The sequence below is a fragment of the Lepisma saccharinum genome, chromosome 8 (assembly GCF_977018435.1).
Source record: "Lepisma saccharinum chromosome 8, izLepSacc3.1, whole genome shotgun sequence".
NCBI classification, from domain to species: Eukaryota; Metazoa; Arthropoda; class Insecta; order Zygentoma; family Lepismatidae; genus Lepisma; species Lepisma saccharinum.
In genome coordinates this window covers 81,610,686-81,623,963 of record NC_139236.1, presented here as the reverse complement: position 1 = coordinate 81,623,963, position 13,278 = coordinate 81,610,686, and the positions used below count along the sequence as shown (strand labels likewise).

The window sequence follows — 13,278 nt, the reverse complement described above, 5'->3', positions numbered from 1 at the left end:
TTTATTAGCTGCCCCCTTAATGAATGTGGAGATATTTTATTACCCTGCAAGGAAGGTGCCCAGTGTACCGTACACACAAGCACACAGTACCAAGGAACATGCGAATCTGCACATGTGCATTTATTAAAGCAACTACAAGGGATAATTTAATATATTTTTATCAAAATGATGGTCATAAGTTCCGATTTTCATGTAAGTAATTAAAGAAGAAAGAGTATCTATTATTAATAAATTATAAGAGACGAAATGAAACGGCCGCGATAAGAAATCATACATAGTGATGAGTCGCCTATCAGTCACCTAGTTCTATTACAGGATGGTAGTTTAAATATTCTTCGTAAAGAAATTTACCAGCTATTTAAGTTGGATCCCCCTGTGATTTTCTTCCAAAATAATTGTCAGTGCTATTTTAAGATTCCCACTTGGTGATAAGTCATCAATTGCTATCTACTTTTTAGAGGCACTTTGGTTTACTAAACTCTAAAAAATAGGCTCTGAAATGCCACCATTTGTGGTGTAGAATTTTAATTCATGTAACACAATACCAAAGGGAGCGATAAAGGCCTCCGTAATTTATTTGGTTTGCTGCAAATGGATTGAAAAACAAAAAACAAATAAAGAACAATGAACAGACTTAAGACGAAGTGTTCTGTTACCAGTATCTTTTGTAGCAAATCAGTTGCATATTTTTATAGTGTACATTCAAATTGGAGTGAAATATTTCTCAAATTGTGATTGTCTGTAACATTTCAAATGGATTAAGGGATTTCTGGAAGTTGCGCGATTACTTTCATCTCAGACATGTGAGTTCAGGAGACCCAGACGCTCTCCTATCATCAAATACTTAAGAAACAGAGCCAAAAAGCAGCAAGAAACATAAAATTCAAACACTATAACAAAACGGCAAATCTGAATGTAAAAAATGTTAAAAACGTGCTCTATGCTCAGAAGCCATGTAGTTTTACCAAAAAAAGAGTAATGCGATATCCTCGGATACATTTCGGCTTGATGCAGTAAACGAGGTCTTTGTGCACCCTCAGATAACAATGCAGCGGTGAATGATGAAACTAACACTTATCATCAGCAACACAACAATGACACGTTTTTATTACCACAGTAAGTAGCGAACAAGTACGAAAAATATATAACAAAAAAAAATCAAAAGCGTGCGGTTATGATGGAATAAACCTAAGTGTTCTGAAATATTGCATCCCCTTGTGCTTAGAACTTACGCACATTCTTAACATTTTCCTTTCCAAAAGTTGGTTCCCTCGAGAGTGGAAAAAATGGGAAGTAAAACCTATACCTAAAACACCCAACCCCACAGAATGTATATACTTAGATTTTAACATGATGTAGCACTTGTTCGTTTGAATGATTATAGTTATTATATTGTATTGAAATTGCCTCTAATTAAAGGGATGTGTGACAAAGTGTTCTCCAAAGTTAGAGGGGTTACGAATTTTTAAACTATTGTGTGCGATGTATTTAAATAATTTTGAAAACAATCGCAAATCAATAAGGATTCACAACCAAAGTTTAAGATACAATTAGCTGTTTACCACACTACATGAATAGCATTATAGTATTGTGAATATTTAGTTCAGTCTTTAAAATCCATGTCTATTTTCAGGCATTGGTAAGCAGAAATTTTCAATCTTAAAATTGTAGTTAAATATAATAAACCAAATTAACTAATATCTGCTGAACCGTAATGAATATTATTATGCGTAATGAGTACAGCATTATAAAAGTTTAAACCGATTAGCAACAAAAGTTGAAAATGAATGAAAAACACTGAATTTTGTTTCTCACTCATCTTTCTTTAAAGGTACTTTGGATTACTTGATTTCAATTAGAATACAATAGATTTCAGATTTTAATTCTCTATTACATTACTTTAGTGTTTCTTTCTTTCTCATCATGTTTTAAATGGATCAAGTTTAAACTTATTTAGCTGTACAAATTATGATTTTTCAGAGGGGAGGAATTTACTAGCTGCCCCCTGAAGGAATGTGGCCATAATTTATTACCCTGCAAGCAAGGTGCCAAGTGTACCGGACACTTTTGCACACAGTACCAACGAACATGTCCGACCGCACATATGTGTATTTATTCAAGCAACTACATTCAATATAATATATTTGATAGAAAATGACGGTCATTAGTTCCGATTTTCCTGAAAGTTACACTACATGTAAATAAATAAAGAGATTCTATTATTAATATATTAGAATAGACAAAGTGGAATGGGGATGAATTAATGTGTAGACATCAGTACTGTGCAATCTTGGGCTTCTCATGCTCGTAAAGGAAACTGCAGCTGAAGAACTCTCAGCGTATGTAAGAAAATGGAGTGGAAGGCCACGTACTGCAACTGATGGAGGTAATCAGAATCGTATTAAGTTGTGCTTTTCTTTACGAGCATGAACAGCCAAAGATCGCACAGTACTGATGTCTACACATTCATCCCCATAAAATGCCTTCAGTCTCAGATGAATGTCAATTCGTAACAAATTTTCTGCGGTTTGAAACTCGATTACGGCACGCTACTTCCGGCGCTCCACCCACATTTCATGGTTACATGCTTTCATTTTCCTTGCTATAGTTCAGCACCCCCTGGCGATAGAAGTTTGAAACCTTCAAAGGAGAAGCGGGAAAGTCTTATAAGTGCAATGTATTGTTGCTCGAAATCCAAAATGCTCTTATAAGGTAACAAAAGAATAAAAACATAGGAAGCTTTACATTTCAGGACGCCCTCGTATATATATTTTAATGCACAGCCATTTCAGGATTTTAATGTTGTTGATTGACATTCCAAATTTCTGTTTGCAGAATTTTAACGCAAAATGTTAATAAGAATTAAATTAGGCATACCATATTTCATGCAAAATATTGAATTTTTCACAACTATTGTATCTTTTAAACCAATTGAATATCAAACTCAAAAGTTTTAGTCAAGTTATTTATCATGGAGTAGCATTGTAATGTGTAGAAATTTCACATTTCTAAACAACTGCCCACCAGAGATATTTAATCCTGAACTTGGATTTTTTTAACAAAAAGTAGATGTTTATGACCCTGTTGGAAAAAAAGGATTAGTCTCAAACTTCAAATAATTGTGACATACACTATTGGTACACAGATACTTGAACAAAAAAAAAATTCAAGTGTCAAACAAACTGCCTTCCCCCTTAAAAAATGTCCGAATATGTAATTTTGAGGGATTAAAATACACAATTTTGACTTTAAAATTTATTATGAAGGAATAATATTTAGAAAATTGCACACAAATATAATTGTAGCCTATAATGTGCTTAACGTTACACATTTTGTCTCTTTGTCCTACGACTAACCAGACCTCAGATAAAAAAGTTGCCGCTGATGCTTACGAATGGAGAAAATGTCGTGCGCCATGATAAAAGATGCCAGCCATCTTCAAATTGGTGATAGTAAAAATAAAATAACAGTGGTTTTGAACTGTCAAAATATGAGGTTCATCACACAAAAAATAAACTTTCTTAAAAATGGTCCAGCAAAGATGTTGTACCACTTCATATACCAGGTGCGTCAAAAAAATGTATACACACTTTGAACTGTCATAGAAAATTTATTTTCCAAGGTTAAATTTCTGGGAAAAGAAAGGCTACAGTCCAATTTGAAAAATAAGTGTACTTTCTGTTCAAACTGAATGTTACATATGGTGGTTAAAGTAAATGTTCAAAATGTTCGCCTTCAGCTTCAATACATTTCTGAGCAAGGGTCACGTGAGATTGGTGTAAGTTCTAGTACTATGCTACGCATTCTGAAGAAAGGCAAGTTGCGTATGTACATTACAAGGCTGGTGCAACAGCTAAGTGACGACCATCAGATCGCAGGGTACAATTTTGTGAATGGGTTCAATAAATGGTTACACGTAAACCGAATTTATGGGTAGCATTGATTGGTCGGATGAAGCAAAATTCATACTTAATGGAACTGTCAATAGGCATAATTGTGTGTACTGGGCTGAAGATAATCCCCACATTACTGTTGAAAAGGCTGTGAATTTGCCTGGTGTAAATGTGTGGTGTGGTTTGTCTCTGAGGGGACTCATTGGTCCTTTCAGTTTTGAAGGTACTGTAACTGGAGAAAAGAACCTAACAATGCTTGATGATTCCATTTCTCCTGCCATTCGTGCAATGTATGGTAATGACAGGTTTTATTACCAACAAGATGGCGCCCCGCTGCACTATCATAGGGATGTGCGAGCATATCTGGATCAAAATGTACCAGGCCAGTGGATAGGATGGAGGGGACCAATCGAGTTTCCTGCACGCTCTCCAGACCTTACGCCGCTCGATTATTTCTTATGGGGCACAGTAAAAGATGAGGTGTACCGTCGTAAATCACGTAACCTGGACACACTTTGTGATGAGATTCAAGCGATGTGTCCAAAAATCCAATTGGACACTTTGGTGCAAAGTACGGAATCACTGTGACCCTTGCTCAGAAATGTATCGAAGCTGAACATTTGAACATTTACTTAACCACCATTTGGAACATTCAGTTTGACTAGAAAGTATACTTATTCTTCAAATTTGACTGCAGCATTTCGCTTCCCAGAAATTTAACCTTGCAGGTTGGAAAATAAATTCTGTATGACAGTTCAAAGTGTGTATACATTTTTTGACGCACCCGGTAGATTGACCCTATATTAATTATAATCATAGTATCGTGAATATTAAGTTCAATCTTTAAAATCCATGTAACTTTTCAGGGTGAGGTAAGTAGAGATGCCAACCACAAATTTGCAAGCTTAAAATTACAGTTGAATATAATAAACAATAGTAACTAATATATGCTGAACCGTAATGAATATTATGCGTAATGAGTAAATATATAATGATAAAACTATAAATAGAATGACAAAAAAGTTAAAAATGAATGAAAGGCACTGAATGGAAGTGTGTTTTAAATGTTCCAAAAATCTAAAGAAGAAACTGCTGAACACACCCAAGGTGAGAACGAAAGCTGTAGCTACTTCTATTCGAGGAAAATTAATTGTGTTATTTTAGTGTTCACAGTTGGTGATGTTTTGTTTCTGAATCACTTTCCTTTGGAGGTATTTTGGATTACGAGATTTTATTTGGAGTACAATCAATTTAGATTTTAATTCTCTATAAAAGTACGTTAGTGTTTCTTTCTTTCTCATCAAGTTTCAATGGATCAAGTTGAAACTTATTTACATGTACAAAGAGTGATTTTTCAGAGTGGAAGATTTTATTAGCTGCCCCCTTAATGAATGTGGAGATATTTTATTACCCTGCAAGGAAGGTGCCCAGTGTACCGGACACACAAGCACACAGTACCAAGGAACATGCGAATCTGCACATGTGCATTTATTAAAGCAACTACAAGGGATAATTTAATATATTTTTATCAAAATGATGGTCATAAGTTCCGATTTTCATGTAAGTAATTAAAGAAGAAAGAGTATCTATTATTAATAAATTATAAGAGACGAAATGAAACGGCCGCGATAAGAAATCATACATAGTGATGAGTCGCCTATCAGTCACCTAGTTCTATTACAGGATGGTAGTTTAAATATTCTTCGTAAAGAAATTTACCAGCTATTTAAGTTGGATCCCCCTGTGATTTTCTTCGAAATTAATTGTCAATGCTACTTTAAGTTTCCCACTTGGTGATAAGTCATCAATTGGTAGCTACTTTTTAGGGGCACTTTGGTTTACTACACTCTAAAAAATAGGCTCTGTAAGCCTTGTTGTGTGTGTGTGTGATTTCTTATCTATACATATACAAGACATACAAAACACGTAGGTTCAAATTAACAACGTAATTTTAATACATGGAAACCATTCACGTACATCTTACACACTGTGACTATAACAACCAATCAATAACATGCTATAGAATACAAATTCTTCTTCTTCCTCCTATCATGCGTCTATCATCTCCTCCTGGAGTCTCTTTTTTTTTTGTTTTAAGTGCTGGTCTCACCGTATGTATCAGGAGGTCTCCTAAATCTATTCGATCTTCTGATTGGTGTGTGCCCAGCGTCTGTATTTGGTTGCTTTTGGTTATCTCTTCCCTCTGCATCCTTCGGCTCTCCTGCTGATATCGATTCAAGGTTTGGATCAGGTAGATCTGTTGATGAGGGGTTTGGTTCACATTCACGTTTTCGTAGCCACCTGACGTGTACCGTTCGTGTCGATCCGTCGAACAACTGCACTTTATATATTAGGCTGTTGCCAACTCTAGACAATACCATTCCTGGTACATGCTTCGGAGAATTTACCTTCGGGGTCTGCACCCAGACTGGATCATTCGGAAGATATGCAAGATAAGTTTTGTCAAGTCTCTTCCTCTCTACTCGGCCCCGCCGTGATCCAAGAAATGGTGGGCAATCCACTCGCCTTTCCCGTTCAGTCATATATTTATGTCTCTTGTATCGCAGTTGGTCACTTTCCCTTGATTCATCATCCTTATCTCCCATTGCCTGTGTTCGAATTCCAGCTCTCTCTTCTCTCGCCTTCTGAGCCAACTGCCTCAGATGCTCTTCTTTCTTCTCCTTTCCTTTCTGGTCAAGTTTCTTCTCCAGCTGTGCCCTCAAACCTTCACTTTCCGGTATTTTAGTATTAATATCTTCGTTATTCTTTCGTTCAGATCCCGTGTTTGTCAACACAGTGTTACATTGTGTTAACAGTTTTCTCCAATCCGGATGAATACTGTCGAGCCATGAACGTCCAATCAACGGATAACGGAGATCTTCTTTACACAATATCACCGGTAATTTATACAATACATCATTCAATGATAAATCAACCAAGGTTTGACCTTTCAACTTTAACTTATCATTATTCACGCCTCGTAACGTTAGTGAAGTACAATGTGTTCGCCGATGTGGGAACAATTGTTTGAAAGACTTGTTATTAAACAGAGTAACCGTAGATCCAGTATCTACTTCACATTGTACAATTCGCTTATCAATACACAAATCAACTACGCACGGTTCTGCTGACACAAGAACATTAGTGCCATCTATAGCTTGTGCTCTTGGCTTGAAACTAACTCTCCTTGCTTTTGAACGAGTGAGTGTTGCATCTTCCACTTGTGTATTTTCTGTGTTCGATGAAATAGTGCAAGTACTATCTTCTGGCGGATGAGAATCACTGAGTTCAACGTGCAATAAAGACAAACCATGAAATTCGTTATGTATGTTTTGTTCAACAATAGCATCTAAAGGTTTAATATTCGACTTAGAAGTTTGATCCGAGGTAATTGTCTTACTCGTAGGTTTATGGTTCTTTTTCCTAAACTTGCATTTTACATGCCAATGACCTTTCTTTTTGCAAAATGAACATATCGAATATTTTGCTGGACAATGTCAAAGATCATGCCTTCTGGAGCATCGATCACAATCTTCGGTGCTTTTATAACTTCTATTCTGAGGATTAACGAAGTTCTTTTTGTGTGCTTGCGAGGACTGGAAACATGGTTTCAATTTCTGTGTCCCAGAAAATGCAACTAGATTAGGACTGCATTCCTTTTCACGATGTGTGAACATTTGTGTTTCCCGTTCAATTAATTCCATTTGAAGCACCTTATCTTGCCATTTTGCTGGAGTCAATGTAGGTTCAGACAGTAATTTCTTTCTAATGGCGTCAGACCGAACGCCTACAATTATTTGCTCTACAATGGCTTCCTGTAAGTACTGGTCAAAACTACATTTAAGTGCTTGTTGCTTAACACGTACCATAAATCGTGTTGCATCCTCGCCGCTTTCCTGCGTGCACTGTCTGAACTTGAAACGTTCCACATATTTGTTTATAATCTGCCCATAATGTTTAAGCAGATTGTCCTTGAGGGTCGAATACGTTTGCCGTTCGACTGGTTCAGGTGCAAGGATAGTCTTCAGCACTTTGAATGTTTCAGGTCCTATAACTGCGATCAGTATGGGTACCTTCCTGGCTTCATTAACATCATGAGCCAAGCAAGACTGTTCGAACCTCGTTAAATAATCTTCTATTTCTTCCGAATCTGGCCGGAACTCAGAGAATAAATTCAAACCGAACATATTCGTAATTGTGGTCAACTAAATATCACAATATCGTAAACACAATCCGTATCACACTGATTTAAACTTTGTTCTTGTACAATTATTGTAACTAATACAAAAACCGTGTAATCTTGGTTCTTACCGCAGAAATTGATCAAGCCGACACAATTTCTCCTTGCATAAACCTATGCTGGAATGATGATCGTCGCGTACTCTTCGTGACGTCTTCATCATACTTCTTCTTACGAAGAATCACCAAGAATATCCTGTACGACTGCGCCATAGATGTAAGCCTTGTTGTGTGTGTGTGTGATTTCTTATCTATACATATACAAGACATACAAAACACGTAGGTTCAAATTAACAACGTAATTTTAATACATGGAAGCCATTCACGTACATCTTACACACTGTGACTATAACAACCAATCAATAACATGCTATAGAATACAAATTCTTCTTCTTCCTCCTATCATGCGTCTATCAGGCTCTGAAATGCCACCATTTGTGGTGTAGAATTTTAATTCATGTAACACAATACCAAAGGGAGCGATAAAGGCCTCCGTAATGTCCTTAGTTTCTCAAATTGTGATTCTCTGTAACATTTCAAAAGGATTAAGGGATTTCTGGAAATTGGCGCGACTACTTTTATCTCAGACATGTGAGTTCAGGAGACCCAAACGCTCTCCTATCATCAAATACTTAAGAAACAGAGCCAAAAAGCAGCAAGAAACACAAAATTCAAACACTATAACAAAACGGTAAATGTGAATGCAAAAAATGCTAAAAACGTGGTCTAAGCTCAGAAGCCTTGTAGTTTTACCAAATAAAAAGAGTAATGCGATATCCTCGGATACATTTCGGCTTGATGCAGTAAACGAGGTCTTTGTGCACCCTTAGATAACAATGTAGCGTTGAATGATTTAACTAACACTTATCATCAGCAACAAAACAATGACACGTTTTTATTACCACAGTTAAGTAGCGAACAAGTACGAAAAATTATTAACAAAATAAAATAAAAAGCGTGCGGTTATGATGGAATAAACCTAAGTGTTCTGTAATATTGCATCCCCTTGTGCTTAGAACTTACGCACATTCTTAACATTTTCCTTTCCAAAGGTTGGTTCCCTCGAGAGTGGAAAAAATGGGAAGTAAAACCTATACCTAAAACACCCAAACCCACAGAATGTATATACTTAGATTTTAACATGATGTAGCACTTGTTCGTTTGAATGATTATAGTTATTATATTGTATTGAAATTGCCTCTAATTAAAGGGATATGTGACAAAGTGTTCTCCAAAGTTAGAGGGGTTACGAATTTTTATACTATTGTGTGCGATGTATTTAAATAATTTTGAAAACAATCGCAAATCACTAAGGATTCACAACCAAAGTTTAAGATACAATTAGCTGTTTACCACACTACATGAATAGCATTATAGTATTGTGAATATTTAGTTCAGTCTTTAAAATCCATGTCTATTTTCAGGCATTGGTAAGCAGAAATTTTCAATCTTAAAATTGTAGTTAAATATAATAAACCAAATTAACTAATATCTGCTGAACCGTAATGAATATTATTATGCGTAATGAGTACAGCATTATAAAAGTTTAAACCGATTAGCAACAAAAGTTGAAAATGAATGAAAAACACTGAATTTGGTTTCTCACTCATCTTTCTTTAAAGGTACTTTGGATTACTTGATTTCAATTAGAATACAATAGATTTCAGATTTTAATTCTCTATAACATTACTTTAGTGTTTCTTTCTTTCTCATCATGTTTTAAATGGATCAGGTTTAAACTTATTTAGGTGTACAAATTATGATTTTTCAGAGGGGAGGAATGTGGACATAATTTATTACCCTGCAAGCAAGGTGCCCAGTGTACCGGACACTTTTGCACACAGTACCAAGGAACATGTCCGACCGCACATATGTGTATTTATTCAAGCAACTACATTCAATATAATATATTTGATAAAAATGACGGTCATTAGTTCTGATTTTCCTGAAAGTTACACTACATGTAAATAAATAAAGAGATTCTATTATTAATATATTAGAATAGACAAAGTGGAATGGGGATGAATTAGTGTGTAGACATCAGTACTGTGCAATCTTGGGCTTCTCATGCTCGTAAAGGAAACTGCAGCTGAAGAACTCTCAGCGTATGTAAGAAAATGGAGTGGAAGGCCACGTACTGCAACTGATGGAGGTAATCCGAATCGTATTAAGTTGTGCTTTTCTTTACGAGCATGAACAGCCAAAGATCGCACAGTACTGATGTCTACACATTCATCCCCATAAAATGCCTTCAGTCTCAGATGAATGTCAATTCGTAACAAATTTTCTGCGGTTTGAAACTCGATTACGGCACGCTACTTCCGGCGCTCCGCCCACATTTCATGGTTACATGCTGTCATTTTCCTTGCTATAGTTCAGCACCCCCTGGAGATAGAAGTTTGAAACCTTCAAAGAAGAAGCGGGAAAGTCTTATAAGTGCAATGTATTGTTGCTCAAAATCCAAAATGCTCTTATAAGGTAACAAAAGAATAAAAACATAGGAAGCTTTACATTTCAGGACGCCCTCGTATATATATTTTAATGCACAGCAATTTCAGGATTTTAATGTTGTTGATTGACATTCCAAATTTCTGTTTGCAGAATTTTAACGCAAAATGTTAATAAGAAATTAAATTAGGCATACCATATTTCATGCAAAATATTGAATTTTTCACAACTATTGTATCTTTTAAACCAATTGAATATCAAACTCAAAAGTTTTAGTCAAGTTATTTATCATGGAGTAGCATTGTAATGTGTAGAAATTTCACATTTCTAAACAACTGCCCACCAGAGATATTTAATCCTGAACTTGAATTTTTTTAACAAAAAGTAGATGTTTATGACCCTGTTGGAAAAAAAGGATTAGTCTCAAACTTCAAATAATTGTGACATACACTATTGGTACACAGATACTTGAACAAAAAAAAAATTCAAGTGTCAAACAAACTGCCTTCCCCCTTAAAAAATGTCCGAATATGTAATTTTGAGGGATTAAAATACACAATTTTGACTTTAAAATTTATTATGAAGGAATAATATTTAGAAAATTACACACAAATATAATTGTAGCCTATAATGTGCTTAACGTTACACATTTTGTCTCTTTGTCCTACGACTAACCAGACCTCAGATAAAAAAGTTGCCGCTGATGCTTACGAATGGAGAAAATGACGTGCACCATGATAAAAAATGCCAGCCATCTTCAAATTGGTGATAGTAAAAATAAAATAACAGTGGTTTTGAACTGTCAACATATGAGGCTCATCACACAAAAAATAAACTTTCTTAAAAATGGTCCAGCAAAGATGTTGTACCACTTCATATACCAGGTGCGTCAAAAAAATGTATACACACTTTGAACTGTCATAGAAAATTTATTTTCCAAGGTTAAATTTCTGGGAAAAGAAAGGCTACAGTCCAATTTGAAAAATAAGTGTACTTTCTGGTCAAACTGAATGTTCCAAATGGTGGTTAACTAAATGTTCAAAATGTTCGCCTTCAGCTTCGATACGTTTCTGAGTACGAGTCACGTGAGAGTGGTGTAAGTGCTAGTAGTGTGCTACGCATTCTGAAGAAAGGCAAGTTGCGTGTGTACATTACAAGGCTGGTGCAACAGCTAAGTGACGACCATCAGATCGCAGGGTACAATTTTGTGAATGGGTTCAAGAAATGGTTACACGTAAACCGGGATTTATGGGTAGCATTGTTTGGTCGGATGCTGCACAATTCAAACTTAATGGAACTGACAATAAGCATAATTGTGTGTACTGGGCTGAAGATAATCCCCACATTACTGTTGAAAAGGCTGTGAATTTGCCTGGTGTAAGTGTGTGGTGTGGTTTGTCTCTGAGGGGACTCATTGGTCCTTTCAGTTTTGAAGGTACTGTAACTGGAGAAAAGAACCTAACAATGCTTGATGATTCCATTTTCCCTGCCATTCGTGCAATGTACGGTAATGACAGGTTTTATTACCAACAAGATGGCGCCCCGCTGCACTATCATAGGGATGTGCGAGCATATCTGGATCAAAATGTACCAGGCCGGTGGATAGGATGGAGGGGACCAATCGAGTTTCCTGCACGCTCTCCAGACCTTACGCCGCCGCTCGATTTTTTCTTATGGGGCACAACAAAAGATGAGGTGTACCGTCGTAAACCACGTAACATGGACACACTATGTGATGTGATTAAAGCGGTGTGTCCAAAAATCCCATTGGACACTTTGGTGCGAAGTACGGAATGAGTGTGACACTTGCACAGAAATATATCGAAGCTGAACATTTGATCATTTACTTTAACCACCATTTGGAACATTCAGTTTGACTAGAAAGTATACTTATTCTTCAAATTTGACTGCAGCATTTCGCTTCCCAGAAATTTAACCTTGCAGGTTGGAAAATAAATTCTGTATGACAGTTCAAAGTGTGTATACATTTTTTGACGCACCCGGTAGATTGACCCTATATTAATTATAATCATAGTATCGTGAATATTAAGTTCAATCTTTATAATCCATGTAACTTTTCAGGGTGAGGTAAGTAGAGATGTTAGCCAGAAATTTTTAAGCTTAAAATTACAGTTATATATAATAAACAAAAGTAAATAATATATGCTGAACCGTAATCAATATTATTATGCGTAATGAGTACAGCATTATATCGACTAACTAACTCTCTAGCCTTCTTAAACCCGAAGGTTCATGGCTGCAGCAACACAGGCCTTCCATCTTTCCCTATCTTGTGCAAGATCTATATACTCTTTTCCATCCCTACCGATTTCCCTTAGGTCCATCTCAACGTTGTCCCTCCATCTTCGTCTTGGCCTTCCTACAGGTCTCTTACCATAACTTAAGCATTATATCGATAAAACTATAAAGCTATTAACAGCAAAAGTTAAAAATGAATGAAAGGCACTGAATTTTTGAATGTTCCAAATAATTGTCAGTGCTACTTTAAGATTCCCACTTCGTGATACGTTATCTCTTGCTAGCTACTTTTTAGGGGCACTTTGAATTACTACACTCTAAAAAAATAGGCATCTGAATTGCCACCATTGTGCTGTAGAATTTTAATTGGTGTAAAACAACACCAAAAGGAGTGTTACATGCCTCAATAATTCGTGGGGTTTCCTAGCAAATGAGTGAA

At 36.1% G+C, this 13,278-nt stretch overlaps 1 protein-coding gene across 1 annotated transcript; it reads left to right on the top strand.

Moving 5' to 3' along the window:
• The first annotated feature begins 11,828 nt into the window (after positions 1–11,828).
• Positions 11,829–12,377, top strand: LOC145991859 (uncharacterized). Its single transcript, XM_083127900.1, has one exon. The coding sequence runs from the start codon at positions 11,829–11,831 to the stop codon at positions 12,375–12,377; it is 549 nt and encodes a 182-aa protein (XP_082984026.1).
• The last annotated feature ends 901 nt before the right edge of the window (positions 12,378–13,278 follow it).